Raw genomic sequence first — 25943 nt, 5'->3', positions numbered from 1 at the left:
TACTGGCGGTTAATGAGGCTGTAGACAAACAGTCATTTGAACGCACTCAACCGAAAACTCTTTATTAGTACCTCACAGCTAAAGATGTGCCAGTTAATCCGTTTTCATGGTTTATTAAATGTCAATATCTTTTTTTCTAGCAGATAAAAATAGAAACTCACAAAGAAATGGATGCAAGAAAACATAAGGCTTATATGAGGGTTGTAATCCCGATTCCCGCCATTCGCCTGTTTGTTCATTGTTGAATGCGCGGAGCATTATGGGCCACTTTATGTCCTGAAATAAGCTAAAGACGCTAAAACATTTTTAAACTTTTTTTTTTTTTTTTTTTTTTTTTTAAATTTAGGTAAACAAGATCTGTACTTACATGTTTGTGTGTATGTGTGTTTTCAGTAACTGAAATATAATGAAATATGAATAATAGATGTAAACTTAAAAATATAAAAACGTTTCCTTGGCCGAGTTGAGCCTGGACAGTACCTGAATTGGAGACCTCCTGGAAAAACTAGGTTGCTGTTGGAAGAGGTGTTAGTGAGGCAGGGGGGTGCTTATGGCAAGCCGTTTTAGCTTAAAATATTCTAAGTGTTACTCATCGTAATTGCTTTTTTACTAGTAATAATTGAATTAGAGAGCTCTCTAATTATAATTGTTACTAGTAAGAATGCAATTTCGACGAGTAACACTTATTTTAAGTTAAAACGGCATGCCATAGGTGCTCACCCTGTAGTCTATGTGGGTCCTAACGCCCCAGTGACGGGGACACTATCGGTCAACAAGCGCTGTCCTTCGGGTGAGACGTTAAACTGAGGTCCTGACTCTCTGTGGTCATTAAAAATCACATGGCACTTCTCGTAAAGAGTAGGGGTGTATCCCCGGTGTCCTGGCCAAATTTCCTCCACTGGCCCTTGACAATCATGGCTTTCCAATAAAAATAAATTAAAGCTAAACAGAAAAAAAATAATAATAATAAAAAAAAAAAAAATATATATATATATATATATATATATATATATAAAATATACACAGCACACACATATATTATGTACACAAAAACTTATTTTGGAGGCAAATCATTGAAAAAAAAAATGCTAAAAACAAAATTTCAAATATTAGTAACAAATAAAAATAAATAGGCTAGCAATTTTAATTGATTCAAATTTTAAAAATGTATTCAGACTATTTTTGAGTAATTTAAACAAAGCTGAAATTAAACAAAATATTGATATTAGACCAAATTACGTCAAATAACTAAAATAAAGTAAGTTAGATTTTACATTTACATTTTACATTTACATACATTACATTAAAAATTTAAATGAAAACTGACAATTTAAAAACACAAAATATTAATAAATACTATAATAAAACGTATATAATACTAAAACAATATTGTTATAGGCAATATTTTGATAAACGACTAATATTATATTCACTAATATTGTAAAATGTTTTATTTTGTGATCCCTTTAATCAGTGTTGGAGTGAGTTACTTTTAAAAGTAACACATTACAAAATTGAGTTACTCCATAAAAAAGTAACTAGTTGTGTTAGTTACGCTTTATGGAAAGTAGTGTCTTTTACGTTACTTTTGCTTTACTTTTTTGTCAAAAGGCTAGGCTTACTTATTTTGTTCATACATTTTGTTGTACAATTAAAAGTAATGCGTTAGTTTACTAGTTATTTGAGAAAAGTAATCTGATTACATAACTCGCGTTAACCCCAACACTGCCTTTAATATCATTTTTATCCAGTAAACGTTGGTCTCTCATAGTGTTAATAATGCTACTTGATTGAACTATGTTTGTGATTGCTTGTTCTCTGTAGGGCGTCTCCGGTGTGGGGTGAAGATCTGCTGACCAGCTGTGGCTTTGTGCTCTGTAAGGGTCTGGTCTCTAAACTGGACCTGATATCCATCCGTCTGTCGTCCGGCGCTCGTATCTTCTCCTTCCTGTCTCTGGCCTGGGGCTTCGTGGCCGACGTGGACATCGAGAGCGAGCAGTTCCGTCAGATCGGAGCGCTGCGCTTTATTCTCAGCACACTGCTGCGCATTGCCTCCTTACGGATCTATCAGGGAAAACTGGCGTTCCTGCCTGCTGAAAATGAGCCCGAATCTGGCTTTTCAACCACCGACAGCCGGCTGCCCGACCACCTGCTCGTCCCGCTGGAGCAGCCCGTCCCGCAGGACTGGACGCTGGTGGAGGAGCGGGAGTTTGTCCTGGTGCTCGCCATGTTCCAGTCACACCTGGGCGAGGATCTGCTGGCGGCGCCGGACGCCCGCACCGACGACGGGATCATTCATCTGTTTTACGTGACGGCCGGAATCTCTCGCGCCACGCTGCTGTGGCTCTTCCGGGCTATGCAGAGTGGGACGCACCTGGATTGCGGTTGCGCGCATCTGGTGTACCGGCGCGCAAAAGCGCTGCGGCTGGAGCCGCTGAGCGAGGCCGGCGTGATGACGGTGGACGGAGAGCGTGTGGACTACGGGCCCATTCAGGCGCAGGTGCACAGAGGAGCGGCCCGCCTCATCTCCGCATGAACCACAAACAACTGTTTAAAACGGGAGATTCTTTACCTGAACGCACTACAGAACCGCACAATCCTGATTGGCTGCCGTTAAACTTGAATTTAATGTTCGTTCGTTTGTTTTTATTAAAGAATTGTAACTTTGAGTGAATCTCACGAAACCTGTCCAGGTCATATTTCACCCCAAAAAACAGAAGGAAAAAAATAGGAAATCATATTTTGCATTAAGAAAACAGTGTTGTTTTAACATTGCAACACTATTTTCACGACAGTTAAACGTATTAAATCCCACATTTTTATTGCAAACTGTGAAAATGCAAAGCATATTCACCTCATCTCCTTATGCAAAAAATGTGCAAAACATATCTGATCAAAAATTGTTTTTACTGCAAATTATTATTATTATTTTTATTTTAAATCTACAAAATAAATGTCACTTTCTTTATGCAAAACATGATTTCTCATTGGTTTCCGCTGGTTTTGGGGTGAATTTGGTGCATCATCTCAGATGCTTGTGCATCTGGAAACATGTTCAAGTTGCATTTTACCCAAAAAACAAATGGGGAAAAAGCAATTTTATTTTGCATTAAGAAAATGGGCTGTTTTTACATTGTAACATAATTTTCATGACTGAAACATATTTTTTAACTGAATTAACCATTTTTTGAAAATTGAAAAATAGCACAATGAAAGACATGAATATCCAACCACAAAATATGCTACATTTTCTTTATGCAATAAACAAGTAATTACTTGAAATATGTCACATTCCACCCTAAAATGTAATTAATTAAGAAATGACATTTTTGCACAAAATCTGACGGTTTTTACATTGACCGTTAAAATGGACTGTTTTTACTTTTTTTCTAAACATAATTTCTTATTTATTTTCTGTGACTTTTGGAGTGAAATGTTAGCTTACAGGTTTCATGAGATTCATCATCTTGGATGCTTGTGCATCTGAACACATGGCCAGGCCATTTCACCTCAGAAATCAAAAGGAAAAAATAAGAATTTATATTTTGCATTAAGAAAATTGGATGTTTTTACATTGTAACATTACTTTCATAACAAATTCCAAATAATAATTGCAAACATTCCAAAAGCAAAGCTTCCTCACTTAATATAAGTTTTGTCTTCTTTATGCAAAACACAGTTTTTATTTCTTTCCTGTGAACTGTGGAAAGTGTGAAAACTGTGGAAACTGTTTTGGGGTGAACTGTGAGAACTTGTATATTTCGGGGTGAGGTTGTTGGGTTTGGTGGTGTCATGGTCTCTGATGCACAGGCATCTGTATTATGCTGGAGTTTATGCTGCTGCGATGTACCAATCTTGATTTTCAGAAGTGCCAATGTTGAAAATATATGATATAGTTGTTCATCTTTATTTTTCTATGGGATAAATCCAAATGTGTTACGTTTATTATTATTTAAGAGCAGTTTGACTGTCAGAAGATGTTTGTGTTTATGATGAAGCCTCACCAGCCGCCTGCACCAATATCATCATCTCAATATCATCTCCATCAGTGTCTAAAGGTTTTGCGACGCCTGCCGTAAATGAGCCGTTATATAAAATATAGATACTAAAATAAAAAACATATATATATATATATATATTTCCTTCTAGCCATGAAACTGTTCTGCTGTTATTAGCTATTATTAGCTATTTCTCCAGAAAAATGTACCAAACATGCTGCCTTCAGATCCTACTGGGAAATTACAGTTTTTCATCAACGGCAAAACAAAATAACTGCTAAATACTTTGTATTGTTGATATTGTAACACCCAGTCGCTCAGTGTCCTGTCAGTGGAAACCTTTTTTGTTTTTCATGAAAGTGAAACCAGTAATTACAGGGGAAAAAGTTTTCTTTGGTGGTAAATTTTCAAGCTGTTAAAAGACAAGATCTATTAAAAGACAAGCTATTTTAACTTAATTAATAACAAAACAACAAGAAAATAAGCAGATGCTTATAAAGAGCTAAATATATGTGTTGCTTATTGACAGTTCGCTTATATAAGCGTTAACTTTAAGTTCATTTCCATAGTTTGACCATCTTTTAAAATCAAACTAATCTGTGAATTTTCCAAACAAGATGGAATACTTAGAGACTTAAACAATCACAGAATTCATTAAATCCATTGATAACACTGATGTCTATGCTGCCATTTTCTCCTCTGAGACGGTGTCACTTCCTGGGTGATGTCATTAGTGAAAGGTTAAAGGTTAAAACATATATTAAATAAACATCCACCCATAACCAAAGCTGTTTGCTTCATTTTGACCTAAAATGATGTCTATGTTTTTAAAATTTTAAATTTAATGTCATTTTCATCTAGCACTGAGGTTCTGAGTTTTAAAACAACCAATATTCAGGTTCAAGTATAATAGCACAGTATCCTAGATGTAACATAGCTCAAAGTTCTAAAATATCTATATGGATTTTTCAAAAACCAGTTCTTTTAAGTTTACATTTTGTTCCTGTTGAACGTTTTGTTACAGCCTTGTATGGACTAGCCAGATGCACTGAAGGTGACTGAAAGGTTTAAAGCCATATAGATGATCAACACGTGTTAAACATTGATTTGTGTATGGATGACGCTCTTTGGAGGACGATGAATGAATGAGTTTGAAGAGTGGACCAAGTTTACGAGTTATTGAATCTGGTTTGAAATAATGTAAACTCTCCATGTTGTTTCTGACGGTGAAGGAATTATTATATCTGTTTGTGTAAAGATTTTGAGACATTTGATTTTTGCACAGTACTGTACATGACCAGAGGGGATTCTGTGGTGAGCAGGAACAATCTGAATAAAAGTGCTTTGATTTAAAAATGTGCATATGATTGCAACTGTACTGTGATAGTTAAATAGCATTCTCTATACTTGAGATATAAATATAGAAGTATGTTTATATTTTTCCAAAGTCATACATTTGTATGAAAAAATAAATTTCAGATGGTAAACACATTTAAGTGTACATTTATGTGTATGTGTTGTTTTTATGTGTAAGATTATGTATGTGAATCAGTAAAAATACTATCATTTATTACTTATTAGTAGTGGAATGAAAATGTATGTTTCTTAGTATTTTCTTGGTTAAATATTTTTAATATTTAGGCCTTTATTATGAGGGAAAACTTTTATTATGGAGCAAAACTCTGATAAGTTTTAGAATACCTGTATAGAAGAGATTCCCAACATTTTTTGCCAGCCAAATCCCTCTGAGATAAAGATTTACTTGAAGTTAATAATTTAACAACGTATTTCTATGTTCACAGTTCTCTGATATTGGTAAGTCACATGATATGCAGGTAAACAATTAATTAATTGGTTTTAATTAACTCAAAAACTGCAGTTCCCTTCCAAACCTCCAGGGGTTCACAAACCCCAGTTTGGGAATCCTTGCTGTTGAGTGTTTTCATTCAGAGATTGACTTTACTGTAGATATTCACATTTCTTAGTTGGAAAATTAATACACAGACAGTCACTTCAGGTAGATAAGAAATAGGACCTTTTATTATATATGAAGTTCAAAAAGCAATTCAGCCCATTCATCCAGATAAACCAGAAAATGAATAACTCAAAAAGCATGTTAAAGACAAACACAGGTAAGGATAAAAAGTAAATATATGAGAGGCTCCAGAGATCATTTTATATATGTGTATGAAAAAACCCTCAATCAAAAGTCCCTTGCTATGCAGAACTTAACTCTGTTTTCACTCTTGCATTTGGTCTTTATCTTCTGGAGAATTTGTAGCTGGAATAGGATGGAGCATCAACACTGTCAGTCGAGGCAGCTGGGAGCAGGAGAAGCCCTGTGGTGTGGTCCCTCTTGCATCGAGCCATGGCCTCCTTATATGTGATCTTTTCCTTCTTGATGGGGTCGGTCACGTTCTTCACGAAGGCCGATTCATCCTGAAGCTTCTTGGCCATGGGTTCATCGATGAGTTTTGTGTCGATAGCTTTCTGCATCTCAATGCGACCTGCTCGTTTCGGGTCTACCAGTCCGCCGGTCAGCATCTGCGCCTCCATGAACCACATGGCATTGTCGTTGGGGATGAATCCCCTGCGGGCAGCTTCTCCCAGTGACATTCGCTCTTTGGACACGGGGTCTTCGAAACCAGTAAAGGCCTTCTGGGCACTGAGGAGTTTGTGAAGCTGGCTCGTGTCAATCAATCCACGCTCTGCCGCCTTGTGAATGGAGAGCTTGTCCTTCTGGTTCAGGTCCACAATACCTCCAGTGGCGGCCTGAGCTTCCAGAAGCCTCATCGCTGTGTCCTGATCAATCAGTTTGCGTGTTAGGGCGCTTCGTACAGACATACGGCTGTCTGTGGTGACATCTAAGATGCCAGAAATTGGGAAGAGCTCATCTCCACTGATTGTCAGCAAGTTGCCGTTACTGGAGTGGGATAGGCGGCGGGTCAAAGTGGACGAGTTTGTTGGAGCGATTGTCTGAACAGTTGTTGTTTGCGTTGCACTTGGAGGGAAAGATGTGGTTTTCTTTTCCCCTGCAACCAGAAGAGCAAACTCTGAAATGGTCATTTTGCCCTCTCGGTAGCGCTGAACGTCGTACTGGGTCAGTCTGCCGTTTTGCATGGCTGTCTTGATGGAGTACTGCTTGCCACTCTTACGATCCTGCAGAAGCGTAGTCTCGCCTTCAGGACCGGTGGTTGTGATTTCCTCCCAACTACACTCGAGCTCTTGGAGGTGGATGTACTGGTTGCGATCGATCAGACCCTCAAGATAGGCGTCGTAGGGTGACATGTCTTTGCCAGTCTCTGGGTCCAGAATGGTGATTTTGGTGGAGACGTTGGTCTCTCTGGTGTTTGTCTCTGTATGTTGCACCTCCTTTGCTTGTTTCTGGAGCTCCATGATAGTAATTTCCCGTAGCTTGATGAGCTCTTTCACTTCCAGGATCTCTCGCTCCAGACGCTGGATCTCAGACTCCAGCTTGATGGTCTTTTGCCTGCTGACTTGGTTCCTCTCACTCAAGAGTTTGGATTGATGTTGGAACGTTATGGTGATCTCCTGCTTTTGAGACTCCAGTCTTCTCAACTCCTGGAGAAGTTCGTTTTGCTCTTTCTTGATTCTATCCCTGTAAACAGCCAAGGTGGTCTCTTCTTGAGAGAAATTTGTTCGGGTTGTCTGAATTCGAGTTATTTTGTTGCTGATTCGCAGGCGTTCTTCATCTTTGAGGGCTCTAGCATTCTTCAGCTGGGTGAGTTGAGCTCTAAGGTTTTCTCTCTCGGACTCCACCGCTTGGTCCTTCTCAACCCTGATAATCTCTTTGTGGATGACCCTCTCAACTGATTTCTCTTTGGTCAGGGACTCTATCCTGATTTTGAGGTTTCTAATATCTCTCTCCAGGCGGGTAATGCTAGAAATCTCGCTCTCCATGGAAGTACGAAGGTCAGTGATTAGTTTGTCAACTGTAGGGTCTCTCTCAACTTTCAAAACCTCCTCTATGACAATCTTTTCCTCAACAGGCGTTGGGCAAGTTTCAAATTCATAGATTCTCGCCTTGATTTGTCTCAGCTCTGTCTCTATCAGGATCTTCTTCTGCCGATCCACAAGCTCCAGCTTTTTCTCGAGCTCCAGGACTAGAGATCTCATCTGGTGCACCTCCAGTTCAATCTGTCTACGACTCTTGATGGTCTCTTCCAAAGTCTTGACTAACCTCTCGTGGGCCAGAATCTGACTGGGATCTGTCTGAAGGCGCACAATTTCTTGGACCACGACCCTTTCCTCTGGTTTCTGTCTCTCCAGCACAATGTACTTGTTTTGAAGGTCAAACACAGTCTCCTCCACCGTTCGACGACGTTGAACTTCATCACGTACTTCCCTCCTGAGATGTTCAGCTTCCTTCTCCAGAAGAGGGTCGTTTTCATACCTCACCAGTTCTTTGGTCACTACTTTGGTTTCTATCTTTGATCTTTCGGCCTTCCACTCATCTCTGTCCTTGCGTAGACGAATCACCCGATTCATAGTGGAGTCATAGTTGGTTCTCAAAATGGTGAGCTGCTCATTCAACCTCTTAATTTCTTTGATGATTTCAGGACTCCTTTCTTCCTTCACCACCTCTCGAGTCACCTCCTTAAGCTCAACCTTGGGCTTCTGAGAGCGCAGAGTCTTCAGATCCACCATGATCACGTTGATCTCATTCTCAATGCTAGTACGGCGTTTGCTTATTTCGAGGAGCTCGTTTCTCAGCCGTCTCAGTTCCACCTCTGTCTCAGGGTCAATTCTGTAGATCTCATGGATGATCTCATTAAACTCAACCTTTTGTTTTACGGTTTCCACTTGGCTGTAGCGGAGCTGAAGGCTGGAGAACTCTTTCATCAAAATTTGGTATTCGCGGATCAGCTCTTCCATGTGTACACGGAGGGTCTTGGACTCTTGCAGGAGTTCGGCATCCTGCTCTACCCTTTTCACCTCCTTGATGACAGTTTTCGGTTGGATAGTTGGAATAATCCTCTCCAGATTGTTGATCTGGCTCCTGATCTGGAATATCTGATCATTCAGGTTCTGGCATCTGGCACCCTCATCCGAAATCACATTCTTCAAGTTAATCACAGCTTTCAGCATTTCGGGGTCTTTTTCTAACCTCACAACCTCTTTCAGAACCACTTTCTCTTTAATCACGGGCCTCTTGGTCTCCAGGACAGTGACTTCGGTTCTCATGTGTACCGTTTCACTCTCGTGTACTCGAATTTCCTCCTTTAGTTTGAGTATGAGCTCCCTGATCCTCGCAGCTTCAACATCCAATTTGGGATCACGCTCAATTTCTGTGAGCACCTTTGTCACCAGCCTGGGCTTCACGTCGATAATCTCCCGCTCACGACTGACAATTTTTTGGTTGACAATCTCGATTTCTGTCTGCAATTCAGATCGTTTATGGATCTCTTCAGTTATCCTCCTCCTCAGTATTTCCAAGTCGGCCTCCAGCTTCGAATCACGGTAGTAATGCACAGTTTCCTTTTCTTCCACTCGCTCCACCCCACGTCGACTCTTCAGGGAGACCATCCGTTTCCTGTAGGTCGCTAGATCATTCTCTGCATGAGCGCGGCGAGATATTTCCTCGGCAAGCTCATGCTTTAGGCCATCAATTTCGTCCATGTCTCTCTGCTGACTTTGCATGTGAATTTGCTGCCTTACCACCACATGGCTCACAAGTTCATCACTCTGTTCATGGGATACAAATAAAGATTTGCTTAGATTCAGTAGCTGTACACCCTTCAATAAGAAATTTAAGTTACCATTCAGACTGAAATTGTAACAACATTTGCTATTAACTTATTTATTCTAACAACTGTTGCAGCTTTAGAAAGTTAGTACCTTGTTGACGAGGTCCTTGGCCAAGATCACTTGATTCAGTAGTTGATTATTCTGTGCTGATACTTCAGAGTAAAGATTCACAACATTCTTTTCCTAAAAAGTAACCAATCGTACAGATATTTGGAAATGTACATAAACAGCAGGTCATTATTATGCTCATTATGGCAAAGCAGCCTACCTTCTTCTGCACAGCCTCAGCCAGGGTGATGTATTCATGTCTTTTTGTGTTGATTTCTGGTTTTCCCAATGCACTGCGGTATTTGTTAGAATTCAGCTCGTACTCCTGAAGACACAGAAGCAACATGTGCATTCATGTTAGCACTGACATATAAAACGTGCAGTAGTATGATCATGTTCAAAATGGCCACCGTACGTTAAGAACGTCCTGCAGTTCACGAGAAAGTTTAACCACGCGGTTTACGTCGTCCTGCTTTCTCTTGATATCTTCAACTGCTCTCTGCAACCAAAAACAAATTCACATGGTATTACACTAAAATCCAACATATCTGAAATATTTTAATGTGATGCGTGTAATTTCCACACCACTAGTGGCACTTAATTGAATTGCAAAAAACAAACCTAATAGCTTGGTTATTAAAAATTGATTTCTTATTAAAGAATTAATATAGCAAATATTTAAGACAATAATAATAAAATTCAACACTGACCATCTGAGAGTTTTGCTTGGCATAGATTTGCGACACACTTTCACCAGGCTGAACTTCGTTGTCGGGCATATTGATGAGGAAAGCAGTGAGCGACTGGATGGCACTGTTCAATTCCTGATTTTTATTGACGGCCTCTTGCAATAGAGTTGCCCTGTGAAGTAAAACGTTTACGGATAGAGTTCAAAAGTCTGTAGCATTGTAACAAGCAGACTTGCTTCAGTAAACAAAACAAGAGAAGGCCTCTTCATTTATGACTCCTCACCTTTGCTGCAGCTGGCTGTTGATGTTCGTGTAGCGATTCCTCAAGCGCCTGACCTCGGTTTCTTGGTGGCGGATATCAGGGCAATACTCCTCGAAGCTCTTCTGCAGGGAGCTGCATGCCTGCTCTGTGACTTCCAGCTCACGGTTTAACTGCTGGATGTCATCTTTCTTGGATATAACCTCTTTACTGATGGTCTAAAGAAAAAACAATTACATTGTTCGAATGGGAAGAAGTGCCATATTAGATATTTGAGATTATAGATACAGACACATGGAAGCATTGTGTTTGTATAATGAGTGTCTACCTGCAGCTGTTTGGAGTGGTTGCGGATGGTGTTGGGTTCATCTAAGATGCCAGTGTCCGCAGCCAACTGATCCTCGAATGCCGTCAGCATATTGTCCACCTTCTTGATCTGCTTCTCCAGAAACATGGAAGATGTGGCCCTGAGGTAATAATCACAAGTTTATACCATAGCATGTCTCAAAAAACTATAGTAATGCCACAATACTTCATGTAGCCTTGCTTGTACGATTGACCACAAGCATGTTTTCTTACTTCTTGACGTAGAGATCCGAGAGGGCGGTGATGTTGTTAATCTTGTTGTTGACTTTGCTTAGTTTCAGAGGCAGCGAGGACGTGGTGGGCCCCATGGGTTTCTGAGATATCAGCGGCTCCATGTCCCTCTGAGCCGATGCTTTGTCAGCCTCCAGGTTCTTCAGAATCGTGACAAAACTCTGGAGAAATCAAATCAAAGTGCAAGTCACTAAATGTTTCTTCTTTAACCAACTTAATAACCTCAAAAATCTACTGGTTTTTGTTTCCTGTTCTTACATCATGGTCTTTGATTCTGGCGGACAGATCTCCGATGGGTCCAGCGCGATCCAGTGGAGACCTCATTCGGTTCTGGATGTCCTTCTCTAACTTCAGCAGGTCTGAATAGATCTGATCCAGCCGGCTGTCAATGAGTCCGGCCTTCGCGCTGTCAGGAACGGTGGCCACAGCGACTGTTGGGAAAAATAACATAATTTACGACTCAAATTTAACATGATAATTCACCCTCAGGCCTTCAGAAATGTAGATGAGTTTGTTTCTTCATCGGTTTTTGGAGGAATGTAGCATTGCATCACTTGCTCACCAACAGATCCTCTGCAGTGAATGGGTGCCATCAGAATGAGAGTCCAAACAGCTGATAAAAACATCACAATAATCCACAAGTAATCCACACCACTCCAGTCCATCAATTAACAGCTTGTGAAGCTAAAAGCTACATGTTTGTAGGAAACAAATCCATCATTAAGACATTTTAAACTTCAAACCATCACCTCTGGCCAAAATAAGAGTCTGTAATCCATAATAATGCTTCCTGCAGTGATAAAGTCCATCTCCTATTGTCTCTCACATCAAAATCCACCAACATATTAGAACTCTTTTGGCTTGTAAACGGTGCTTGAACTATGCAGATTTCTCACCTGATTCAGACGAGACAACTTTTCCACTGAAGAAAGCCATATTAATGATTACGAACACTAGATTTTAGCCAGAATCAATGGTTTGAAGTTAAAAAATGTCTTAACACTGGATTTGTTTCTTACAAACACACAGCTTTTCACTTCACAGGATGTTAATTGATGGACTTGAGTGGTGTGGATTACTTTTGGATTATTGTGATGTTTTTATCAGCTGTTTGGACTCTCATTCTGACGGTACCCATTCACTGCAGAGGATCCATTGCTGAGCAAGTGATATAATGCTACATTTCTCCAAATCTGATGAAGAAACAAACTCATCTATAAGTGGAACTAAAGGTAAATAAGCTTAAATGTATAATATATATATATACATACATATATATACATATATATATATATATATATATAAACACAACAAAATTACAAAACTTTAATTTAAATTAAAATTAAACACAAAAACTCCCAAAAAACATAACCTAAAAATTAAACTTATTTAAAAATATTAACAAAAACTATAATAGTATATCAATGATGATTAAATAACATTGCTTCAGACCTTGTTTTACAAACTGCACAACTTCCGTCATCGGTGTCCTCGCCTGGGCCTGTAGAGCCGACCTTGTTTTCTTCAGATCAGAGAAATCCTTGCTCAGACTGAATACAAGACAAAAAAAAAAAAAAAAAAACATGAATGTAAAATCATGAAGCAGCTGGGAGAACTAGACCTGCACTTCCTGCATCTCAGGAGCTTTCTTACCTGTCCACCTTGTCGATGGCAGCTGAATCGGGAGGAGGGATGAGGAAACAGACTCCTGGGATGAGCTTTGTCTCTCCAGTGCTGGATTTCACCTCCCAGACCTCCTCTCTGGGATCGGAGAGCAGCGTGACCTTGTCTCCTCTTTTCACAGAGCCCTGCAGCAGAGAAAAATTTAGCACTGTCACTGTCACTTTTGATCAATTTATTGCGTCCTTGATGAATAAATGTATTCATTTCTGTCAGAAAAGGACGTTACTTTGTCAGTGCTCCAGTCACACAGGGTGATGGCATTGATGGGTTTGTTTGCGGTGCTCCGGCGCAGGTGTAGAGGAGCGATGTTGGTGCAAAGCTCTCTCAGATCTGCCAGACGCTGCTCGTTCCTTATGACGGACCTCTCCTCACCCTGAACACAAACACATGCATATTAATTATAATGTATTATATTATATATTGCATATTACATTATGTATTAATATTATATATTGCAAAGTGTGTGTGTGTTTGACCTCCAGCGTCAGCAGGATCTCAGGGTTGCTCATTTTGTTCAGCACTGACAGTTCGGTGGTGGATTTGATTCTCTTCAGCGACTCAGTGAACGTCTCCAAATCCAGCTGATACTGAGATTAAAACACATACAAATGTTTCAGTAAACGCTCATCTGAATCTTCTGCTTCTTAAGTTGTGTGTGTGTTTACATACTTTTTTGTATGTCTCCACATTGTCCAGGTGTGTGTCCTGACACAGACACAGATTCAGGAATCGCTGCCACTCTCTCGACACGCCTGCGCTGTGCGACTGAAACACACGTGAAAACATACTTGTTAGGGACTCACTGACTCACTCAGTGCCAAACAGTGTTTGAATTAATGAATGAACAAACGAGTAAGTGAATGCATACATAAATGAACTAATTAATAAACAAGCTAAAAAAAGAACAAATTAATGAATGATTAAACAAGTGAATGAATGAATGAACAAACAAGTTAAAGAATGAGCGTGTGAGTTGAATAAGCTAAAAAATGAACTAACAAACGAATAAATGATGAATGAACAAACAAAATGATTAAATGAGCGCTTAAAAACAAAAAATGAACAAACAAATCAACAAAGTAACAAATGAACAAAGAATTGATGGGTTACTGAGGAAATGAATAAATTAATGAACTGAAAAAAGCTAATAAATTAGTATATTAAAATAAACAAAAATAAATAAATGAACAAGTAATACATTTAAAAAAACATGAATGTAAAAATGAATGTATCACTGACTGAATGAAGGAATGAATGAATAAATGATTGAATGAATGAATCAATGAACTATCAAACAAACTAATGAATGACTAAATTAATGAATAAATGAATGAACCATTGAACAAATGAACGAACGAATGAATCAATCAATCAATCAATCAATCAATAAACAAATGAATGAATCAATGACTGAGTGACTGAATGAATGAACAATCAAGCCAACAAATAAGTGAACGAACAAATTAATTAATAAATGACTGACTGAATGATGGAACAATCAAACTAATGAATGAACAAATGAATAAATAAATAACTGACTGACTGACTGCGTGAATGAATCACTAAATTAACAAATGAATGAACAAACTATTGAACAAACAAATGAATGAATCAAAGACTGACTGAATCATTAAATGAATGAATGAATGAATGAACAAACAAATGAATGAATAAATGACTGACTGACTGACTGAATGAATGAATCACTAAATTAATGAACAAATGAATGAACTATTGAACAAACAAATTAATGAACGAACAAACAAATGACTGACTGCATGAATGAATCACTAAATGAACAAATGAATGAATGAATCAAAGACTGACTGAATTACTAAATTAATGAATAAATGAACAATGAATAAATAAATGACTGACTGAATGAATGAACAAATGAATGAATGAATGAATGAACTATTAAACAAACAAATGAATTAGCGAACAAACGAATGAATAAATAACTGACTGACTGCATGAATGAATCACTAAATGAACAAATGAATGAATGAATCAAAGACTGACTGAATTACTAAATTAATGAATAAATGAACAATGAATGAATAAATGACTGACTGAATGAATGAACAAATGAATAATTAAATTAATGAATGAACTAACAAACAAACAAATGAATAAATGACTGAATAATGAATGAACAGACGAACAAACAAATGAATGAATGAACAAACAAATGAATAAATGACTGACTGCATGAATGAATCACTAAATGAACAAATGAATGAATAAATCAAAGACTGACTGAATTACTAAATTAATGAATAAATGAACAATGAATGAATAAATGACTGACTGAATAAGTGAACAATTGAATCACTAAATTAATGAATGAACTATTGAATAAACAATTAAATGAATGAACAAATTAACGAATAAATGATTGACTGACTGAATAAATGAATGAATGAATGAATGAACGATCAAACAAATTAATATATAAACTAACAAACGAATGAATAAATGACTGAATAATGAATGAACAGACGAACAAACAAACGAATGAATGAACAAACAAATGAATCAACAAATGACTTACTAAACAAATGAATGAATCAATGAATCAATCAATGAACAAATGAATGAATACCTCGATGGCGGATGATCCGGGGTGCTTGTTCTCAATGAGCATGCTGGCGTCCTCCTGTAGTTTGCTCACTTCTCTCTCGTGTGACAGCAGACCGTTGTTCTTAAACCTCTGAAACACATTCAGAAAAATGATTCATATAAAGACTGAAGATACTAAAGTACAATACACCAAGCATATATTTTGAGGAATGTCTGTAACTAAACAGCAGACGGCAGCCATTGACTTCCGTAGTATAGAAAAAAAGAAAACACTGTGAACCAGAAACCGACTGGTTACAAACATTCTTCAAAATATCTTCTTTTGTGTTCAGCAGAAGAAAGAAACTCATACAACAACATGAGCGTGAGTGATGACAGAAGTTTTCTTTTTTTAGGTGAACCGTCCCTTTAAATGATCCAGAGCTAATAGAGTTTGTCTCACCTCGTAGTCCATGCGCACCCCGGCGTTGTCGTTCATGCGGTCGCTCCAGTCTCTGCTGATGATCTTGTACTGATGTTCGGTCAGATAGTTCAGCTCTTTATTGCAGCTCTGCATGAACTCATAGAGAGACAACAGATACTGCCTGCGCTGCTCACTCGCCACCTACACAACAACATACACACAGCACATTCAGCTCCGCTGCACAGAGATTTACTTTATATAGGTTTATTGTACTTTACAAAGGCATTCATATGTCATTCATATATATTTTACTAGATTTCAGTCTCACCAGTAGATCTGCAAACTGCTTCTGAAGAGCAGCTGAGTTATCCTGTTAGGAAAGAATATAATACATTATATATGCATATATACATATACATACTTACATATTATATGTGTGTGTGTGTGTGTGTGTGTGTGTGAGACTAACGCTGCTGCTCTCCAGGGCCAAGTGATACGCCTCTATCTGTTTATGCAGGATGTTATGAGCTGCGATCTGTTTCTCCACATCAGACAGAGTCGGACCGTAAACATCTTTCTGAATCAGTGTCTGAAACACACAAACACACACACAAACTCTCCATTACATACAAACACTTCAATAGTCAAGTAAAGCTGCTTCAGTAATGTCTCTTGAGCACTTTAGAGATTAATGAAGCTCTTGATGTTTCATGAAAGCTTCTTCAGATCTGTGTTTTGGTTTCTGGATGCTTTAAAGCAGTTTACGATATTTTAGATGTCGGCGACCCACAAATATGAGGCAGCTGTACTATTTCTTGTATAAGAACCCAATTTTAGGTTTGAATGAATGATATATTACAAATGTCTGTTATTTGGAAAGTTTCTATTCAGTTGCTATTACTTTTGTTTTAGATAGATAACTTTTTTCTATTATAGAACTGTATTGTTATAGTATTGTATGTATTTATGTATGTATTCATTTATTTATTTATTGTCTTAATTTTTATTTATTTACTTATTTAATGTAATTTATTTATTACTTTTTTGTCTCACTCTGTTTGTTTGTTTATTTATTTATTTATTTACTTCATTAGTGTTTTTGTCTAAAAAATATGAATATAAATATTCATGTAGTTAATCTCATTTTTTATTTATTTATATATTTAATGTAATTTATTTATTTATTTTTTGTCTCACTCTAATGTTTGTTTGTATTCATGTGGATAATCTAATTTTTATTTATTTACTTATTTAATGTAATTTATTTGTTTATTAATGTAATCTATTTCTTTTCTTTTGTCTCACTCTGATGTTTATTACTTATTTATCTATAAATGAATGTCTAAAATATTATTTACTATAAAAGCACTGTATTGTTATAGTACTGTATGTATTATATATTTTATATTTATTTATTGTACCTTTTGTAATAATATTTCTGACAGGATTTCTTTTAATACATTTTTACATTTGTTTTCTGGTTTGTTTTATTTTGTCTTTTAAATATTATTAAAAAAATGTTTTTTTTTTTTTATTGTATTGTTATAGTAGTATATGTATGTTGATTATGTTTATTATAAATGTTGTATTTGTATTTTTTGTATTTATTTTAATCGTTTTTTTTGTTTGTTTGTTTAATCAGATTCATTTCTTTGTTTTTACTTTAATCTAATGTTTATTTATTTTTATTATTTATAAATAATATTATAAAAATATTTATTATTTACAAATAATATTATAAATAATGTTTTATTATTTTTTTTGTTCATGCATATTAATATATTTTTTTAAATATTATATTTTATATTATAACACGCTAAAAATGCTGAGTTATTTTGGGTTGTTTTGACCCAGTGGTTGAATTAAATGTTTAACCCAGACATGTTTAACTTAACTATTACTTAAAAATTACTATATTTCTGGCTTAAAATGAATCAAAATAGATTGGAAATGAACATCTATTAATATGTTCAATAAACTAACATTTATTAATAATTTAATAAATAATAATTAAATAATAAACATTTTAAAATTTTGCTTATTAATAAATGTTAATCTTTTGATTATTGCTGATGCCACTAGTAATTATGAGTCTGATTTTTAATTTACAGTCTAATTTATCTCTATATATTATATATACTATTATATATATATATGTATTTTTTTGGATGTTTTAGCACTCACTTCTACCTATCTAGCTTGTCTCAACCTCAGTTTGAAACCTGCTTTAAATCACAGATCATGTATGTTTTATTAAAGATTAACAGAAGATGTTTTTTGAGGAACATCACAAGGTCCTCCTGTCACATCAGACTGGACAATCCTCATCTGAACCTTTTAACTGCACTCTATTGCACGTTTATAGTCCTGTATGCTGCCAGTAGCGTGCGTTACCTGTTTTTCAGACAGCAGTTTGCTCCAGTCGACGCCGGGCGGCACGTAGAGCTCGTGCAGCTGGCCGTACAGATCTCTGTAGATGCCGCAGTATTTGGACCAGCGCTCGTGCAGGTTACTCACACTACACACACACACACATCAGAGGAAAGCGTTAGTGCTGAGCGCTCGCTGGCGTATGTTACGTGTGTTTGTGTTTGTATTTGTTCACTCACTCCCGCTCAATCTCGTTGCCCTGTGGGTGCTGCAGCTTTTTGGCTTTGCTGACGTCCATGAAGAGATCCTTCAGTAAGATCTCGGCCTGAGACAGATTCTCGGCAGCGGGACCCTGCTGTTTGAGAGGAGAGCCTGTACGCTTGTTCTCCAGGTCCTGATCAGAGACATAAAACAGAATAAATAAATATAAAAGGCTAAATAAAACACTGGTTTAGCAGTTTAGCATGTGTCCTTCTGAGCTAACTTTCATTTGGGAGACAAAATACATAAAACACATCCTCAGACTTCAGCTACATTTGAAATAAAAAGTAAAACATTGTAATTTTTCCAATCCATGTAATTTTCGTTCCTCTGCGAAACATAAAAGGGTTATTTTACTTTTTAATTATATTTTTTGTATTTTTAAAATAATTATATATATATTTTATATTTTTTAATTTTAATTTTAGATTTTATTTTGTTTTCATTTTATTTTTTAGTTTTTATTTTGTAATTTTGTCATATTTTCCATTTTATGTACGTAATTTAATTTATAATAATATTTATTTAATATTTATATTTATTTAATTATTTATTTAAATAAAAATGTATACCAATAAATAAATAAATAAATAAATATTTTTTATGTTTTATTAATTCAAAAATATACCAGTTTTATTTTCTTTATTATCATTATCATTTCCTATTTATTGTATACAATCTCAAAAAAATGTTGTATAAAAACTCATTTGTCAAGGATTCATGCAATTAATATTAATATAAAGTAAATAAACACATAATCTGACAGACAACTAAATAACTAAATAAATAACTAAATAAATAAACAAAATGTAAAATGAAATACACAAGCTACAATAAAATATTATAAAAAATAAATTATATATCAAATTAAATAAAGCACATACATAGAATGTAAAATATGATAAAATTACAAAAATGAAAAATAAAATGAAAACATAAAATAATATAAAACATGTAAATAAAAACATAATAAAAATATAAAAATATTTAAATATACATAAAAATATAGTGTAATATATAATAAATTATATAACAAATTAAATAATGTACATAAACAAAATGGAAAATATGACAAAATTACAAAAATGAAAAATAAAACGAAAACCAGTATAATATAAAAAATTAAATAAACATATATAATACATTATATAAAAATGTATTATTTAAAAATATTTAATAAAAAATAATAAACTGTACAACAAATTAAATAGTGTACATAAAATGAAAATGACAAAATTACAGAAAATGAGAAACCTAAAATAGTATAAAAAATAAAATAAAAAATATTATAAAAATATTTAAATATGCATGTTAAAAATATAATAAAATATAAAATGCCCCTTTTATGTTTTAGAGGAGGAAAGACGGTCACATGGATTGAAAAAAGTACAATATTTTAGTTGTAAGTCTTGTTTAGTAGAGTCTTGACTAAACTTGGCTTATACAGCAGGTTAACTTTATGTGATATGAATTATATGTATACAAATAAAAAGTAAATTTTACTATTTTAATCATCTAATGCTAATTAATCTAATCAATGTCATGAAAACTGCACGCATGCATCATAATAATTACACAGAAGTTATGTCTGCTGTCCTGCATCATCTATTTAATTTACAAAGAAAAAAATAATTACAATAATAATAATAATAATAAAGGTTTAAAGACTTGTGGAAAGTGTGTGGCATATTTCGGAAAGTCCTTTATGTTATGGTTAGTATGACTTCATTCTACTGTATTCATCTTTAAATGTCTCCATATAGTGTTTTGTGTTTTTCTTGCCTCCAGCAGCAGTTTATCAGCCAGCAGGACGTTCTTCTCCACCTGGTCTGCGCTCTGCTGTAAGCGTGTGGTCAGAGCCAGCATGTCATTGGCCTGCGACCTGAACGGATGAAAACACAACAGACGTTCAATTCCGTGAAACTATAAACATCCCATTCATATCTGATCACGCCTGCAACGGGATGCCTCACCTTCTGCACCAACACTCACATTTAAAGGTCAAGTATGTGTTTAATTGAATGTTAATAGTTTAAGAGTCACCGTCAGTCAGTCACTGATAGTTTGATTGGTGGATTGCCAACCTCAGCAAAATAAATTACATTCTATCAAAGTTCAGTTTCTACTTTCTCCACCACCCACGCAAATCTACATCTGTCAGTCACTGGCTCTGTAAGCTCATCTGTGCGTTTACGCAACCGAGTCACACCCTACTGACACACAGTGAGAGAGAATGAGAGAGAGACACTCACAGAGAGAGAGAGAGAGAGAGAGAGAGAGAGACTGACAGGTGTGTGTGTGGGCGTGTCTGTGGAATGTTGAGGTGGAACTCTCGGAATTCCTCCTCCTTTCTTGAGGAATCTCGAATCACACCCTAGACATGCGGGCGGCTCTTTGTCTTTACACAATCAAGCGTGTGGCCGCGATTACAAGTCAAAGGGGCGATTCATGTCGTAAATTTCTGGGAAGGGAACTGGGCGGTTTGTGCGAGTCTCTCTGCTCATATCTGTGGATTTTAGCCGCATTTAACAAAACTGTGCCGTTATTTCACATACTGACATATCGAGAGAAGTATTTCTACTCTGTCAAAATGCATGCAATGGTCACATTCACAATTTAAGACAAATCAACCAATCGATCAGTAAAAAGTTAAAAGGTTATTAAGAATATTAAATATTGTAAATATTAATTGAGAGCCTGCACAAAATATTTGTATTTTTTAAAAACTGATTTGTCATAATTCATGCAATGGTAGGTAGGTAGGGTGGGTAAATAAATAAATAAATAAATAAATGTTTTATTAATGTAAAAGGTGGTTTAAAATTTTAATAAATAAAAAATATATATTTTATTAATTCAAAAGGTGATTAAAAATTGTGGGAAAATATGAATACATATCATGTTTCATTAATTCACCTTAAAAGGTCATTTAAAATAATGGAAATAATTATATATTATAAATATTAACTGAAAAAGTGCAATAAATATTTCTACTTTTAAAAATGAATTTAAATTAAATTAAATTTAAATTAATTTATCAGATACAATGGTCATGATCAATTTTAAGAAAACAAACAAACAAACAAACAAAAATAAATAAATAAATAAATAAATAAATAAAATATTTTATTAATTCAAAAGGTGATTAAAAATTGTGGAAAAATATGATATAATACAGATCATGTTTCATTAATTCACCTTAAAAGGTAATTTAAAATAATGGAAATAATTATATATTATAAATATTAACTGAAAAAAGTGCATTAAATATTTCTACTTTTAAAAATTAATTTATTAAAATCATACTATGGTCATGACCACATTTAAGAAAAAACAAACAAACAAATAAAAAATAAAAATGTATTAATTAAAAAGGTGATTAAAAATTGTGGGAAAAAATGTTGTATAATGCATATTATAACATTTACGAAAGAAAGAAAGAAAGAAAGAAATGTTATTTTATTATATTAAATTAAATTTATATAAATTATATTATAAATATTAAGTGAGAAACTGCCTTAAATATTTCTACATGCCTTATATATTCTACTCAAATATATACAATAGTCAAAATTAAATAAATAAATAAATAAAGCTTCATACAAAAAACTTGTATAAAATGGTTTGAAAAAATACTATACAAGCATAAACTAAGAAACTGAATGAAATATTATTTGTCAAAATCCATACAGGGGTCACCATTTTAGAAAATCATCAATTATCAATTCAAACGTCTAAACATTCACACAAATGACAGCCGTCAGCTTGCAAGAAACAAATCATTGTTCTGTTACGGGTCGAGCTCAAACACACAGAGATTTTCCTCATTCAAGCGCAACAATTAACCATCAATCAATTAGAACAATCACTGACGCGTCGGCAGGAGGAAACGAATAACTCACACTGATTAGCACACAATTCGATTTTAGGTTAAACACACACTTCCAAATACACACACACACACACTCACTCTCACAGAAGAATCGACACTTTAAACAACACACCCATCTTTACTGATACTGAATACAAGAGCGACTACAGCCTCAGCAGGATACAAGGAAACAAACACGATCAGCTGGATCCACACCGCTCTCAAATAATAGATGTGACTCACTTCATGAATGTGCATCACCATACAACAGCTTTCTGTTCTTTGACCTTTATTCTACTGCTTCAGTTTGACAGGCAAAATATGGGACAGCCAGAACAGATATTGCGAAGCAATAACATAAAAACATACAGAATTTAATATAATAAAATGTTATAATATAAATAATTCAGTGTAAATTTTAAAACTTAAATATAAATGTAATATAAATCATGTAATTAAAACAAAATATCTAAAATAAAATGTAAAATATAAGTTATAAAACAAAATGAAATATAAAATAAATATAATTAAATTAAATAACAAAAATGTAAAAAAAGTATAATAAAGTAATATAATCAAAAAATAAATAAAATAAAATAAAATAAAATGTAATATATAACTTTAAAATAAAATAAAATGCCTTGAGTATGTCTTAAGATACCAAGACTAAACATGAACTTGTTTTATCTCTTAGCTCATCTTCTGTCCTACAGAAGCATCTACTGTCAGTTTGTATACAATACATGAACTCATTTACTCAGAATACCCTGTAGTTTAGACATCCCACCCCACACCCCACACAGCACACACCATTAAACTGTCAACCAGTGACTCACTGTCACAACTAGTTGCATGTCAGCTGCATGTCACTCTGAATCCTGCACTCTGATTGGCCGACGCCAAAACAGGAACACTTTATAACAAGGGCCCAATAGTTGAGAAATACACTTGTAACAGTACTGACTACACATTGATAATATTAGTTTATACATAAAATAAAATAAAAAATGAAATATATAAAAACTAATTATATTTTTTTATTGAATTCAAAATTAAATATGTAAAATATAATATCATATAAATTAAAATGTAAAATATAATTTAAATAAAATAAAATATCTAAAATAAAATATAAAACAAAAATTACATGCATAATAAAATATTTAAAAAATAATAATATAAATAAAACATATACATTTAAAATATAAAATAAATTTAAAAATTACACATTAAATTAAAAATAAAATAAAATAAAATAAAATAAAATAAAATAAAATAAAATAAAATAAAATAAATACTCCTTTTGAGTTTCAAGGAGAAAGAAAATCATGGATTGAAACTACTTAAAAAAGTGAGCAAAGGATAGCAGATTTTTAATTCTGGCATTACAAGATTTACTTGATTCTCTAAAATAAATACATGTTAAATGTTAAATATAAATTATTAAAAATAAAATAGTACTTTTGAGATTCATGGACGAAAGAAAGTTATATGGATTGAAGCTACTTAAAAGTGACTCTGGCATTACAAGATTTGTTTGATCATCTAAAATAAATACATGATAAAATGTTAATAAATGTAGATCAATAAAATAAAATATAAAATTTAACTACATATTCCTTATTTAATTCAAAATTAAATATGTAAAATATAGTAATTTAACTAAAATAAAATGTTAAATATATATTATAAAACAAAATAAAATTAAGTAATATAAAACAAAAATGTAAAAAATTAAATGCATAATAAAATATTATATTTAAAAATAATAATACAAATAAAACATCTAAATTTAAAATATTATATAAATGGAAAAAAAATACACATTAAATGAAAAATACAATAAAATAAATACTCCTTTTGAGTTTTAAGGAGGAAAGAAAGTCATATGGATTGAAACTACTTAAAAGTGAGTAAATGATAGCAGATTTTTAATTATGTCATTACATGATTTACTTGAGTCTGTAAAATAAGTACATGATAAAATGTTACATTTAAATTATTACAATAAAATAATAAAATGAACTTCAATGAACTTCAATATTTCATCTCCATCTAATGATTTTTTCTGGTAATTGGTCACGTAATGAGCAGAATAATCAGTCACAAATCATCCCGTCATGCATTATTTTGCAATAAGGCCAGTTTTATAGTACATTATCTCTATTGAAACATCCAGCCCACTGGATGACCCATGTGTCTGTGTGTGTTAGAGAGAAACGGCCCTGCCCTGTCATAAAGATAAATCACAAACTCCACATTATATTACACACACACACACACACACTCCAGTGCAGTCAACTCACAGCTATAATGCATAAAAGCCACTCTGTTTCTACTCTAAAATGCCTTTAAACAGCTCTGTCATTCATCCAGGTGTGTGTCGCTGATCTGATGACCCATACGGCTCTTGCTACAGGTATAAATATCATATGAAAGCAAACAGAAACACAAAAAGTCACATGAACTCATGAAAACTCACTGTCCAGCCTTGACAAGACTGTATTCCTTCTTCTTAAACATCCTGCCTGCTGCACATACGATCCGTCTCTCCGTCTGTGTGTGTCTCTGTGCTTTCGAGGTCCCGTCTGTCTTCTGTTATGGTTGTCTGTCACCTGCCCTGGCTCCGCCCACTGAAACAGGTGTGTCACATTCAGGCGGTTCAGACTGGACGTACCTGTTCCTGCCCTCTGAATTCCTCCAGCACACTCTTCCTCTCTGCACTATTTTACCGTCCTCTGGAAATACCTGACCGACTGACAACTAACCATGACAAGACAGACTGCTAATGTGACACAGAGCAGACAGAAATGTGCATTTTAATATGTGAACAGACTATTATAATATGCATTTCTGTTCAAAACGTTCTATTTTTGAAAGAAACTAATATTTTTATCAGCAAGGATGCATTAAAATAATCAAAAGTGACAGTAAAGACATTTTTAATGTTACAAAAGAATTCTGTTTCTGTTCTTTTGAACATTCTGTTCAGCAAAGAATCCTGAAAAACTAAAAATATTGCAGTTTCTTTAGCAGCAAATCAGCATATTAGAATGATTTCCCAAGGATCATGTGACACTGAAGACTAAAGTAATGATGCTAAAAATTCAGCTTTGATTATGTAAAATAAATTACATTTTAACATATATTCACATAGAAAACAGTTATTTTAAATTATAAAAACATTTCACAATTTTTACAGTTTTTACTGTGTTTTTTAACAAGAAATGCAGCCTTGGAGAGCAAAACAGACTTCGTTCAAAAAATAAATATTCCAAAGTTCAACGCTTTCAAACACTTTTCAGTGCAAGTTAATGAACTTGAATAAAAGTGTCTAAATGTACGATAATGAGAATTATTTGGTGTGAAATGCTAAAAAACAGATCTAAAAACAGGCAGTCGGTAAGCATTG

General features: G+C 34.4%; 2 protein-coding genes across 2 annotated transcripts in view; one reads left to right on the top strand and one right to left on the bottom strand.

Annotated features, from left to right (window-relative positions):
• Window positions 1-5469, top strand: part of LOC127163396 (sphingosine kinase 1) — a 35619-nt gene extending 30150 nt beyond the window's left edge. Inside the window, exon 5 of the mRNA XM_051106610.1 lies at window positions 1825-5469. Coding sequence (XP_050962567.1) covers window positions 1825-2536 — 712 coding nt within the window. The 3' untranslated portion in view covers window positions 2537-5469. The remainder of the gene's footprint in view (window positions 1-1824) is intronic.
• Window positions 5470-6016: 547 nt separating this feature from the next.
• Window positions 6017-25123, bottom strand: evplb (envoplakin b). The gene is made up of 22 exons (XM_051106570.1): window positions 25014-25123; window positions 20443-20542; window positions 18639-18793; window positions 18424-18547; window positions 16499-16618; window positions 16358-16399; window positions 16069-16230; window positions 15649-15756; window positions 13713-13808; window positions 13520-13630; window positions 13270-13416; window positions 13014-13168; window positions 12813-12910; window positions 11619-11791; window positions 11343-11521; window positions 11092-11230; window positions 10788-10981; window positions 10526-10676; window positions 10231-10314; window positions 10036-10140; window positions 9858-9950; window positions 6017-9704 (listed from the first exon to the last, which is right to left on the bottom strand). Exons 1-22 carry the CDS (start codon window positions 25052-25054, stop codon window positions 6258-6260), a joined length of 6024 nt encoding a protein of 2007 aa, XP_050962527.1. The 5' UTR covers window positions 25055-25123; the 3' UTR covers window positions 6017-6257.
• Window positions 25124-25943: the final 820 nt, after the last annotated feature.

This window comes from Labeo rohita, chromosome 3, assembly GCF_022985175.1.
Source record: "Labeo rohita strain BAU-BD-2019 chromosome 3, IGBB_LRoh.1.0, whole genome shotgun sequence".
In the NCBI taxonomy this organism is placed as follows: domain Eukaryota; kingdom Metazoa; phylum Chordata; class Actinopteri; order Cypriniformes; family Cyprinidae; genus Labeo; species Labeo rohita.
The sequence above is the reverse complement of the archived record's forward strand: the minus strand, read 5'-3'. Positions and strand labels throughout refer to the sequence as shown.

Excerpts from the sequence above, each read along its gene's own strand:
- evplb (XM_051106570.1), bottom strand. The coding sequence starts at position 25,054 with ATGTTTAAGAAGAAGGAATACAGTCTTGTCAAGGCTGGACA. Across the intron at positions 16,231-16,357 it reads AGCAGTTTGCAGATCTACTG|GTGGCGAGTGAGCAGCGCAG; the intron begins GTGAGACTGAAA and ends GTTGTTGTGTAG. Across the intron at positions 10,982-11,091 it reads ACCACTCCAAACAGCTGCAG|ACCATCAGTAAAGAGGTTAT; the intron begins GTAGACACTCAT and ends TTTTTTCTTTAG.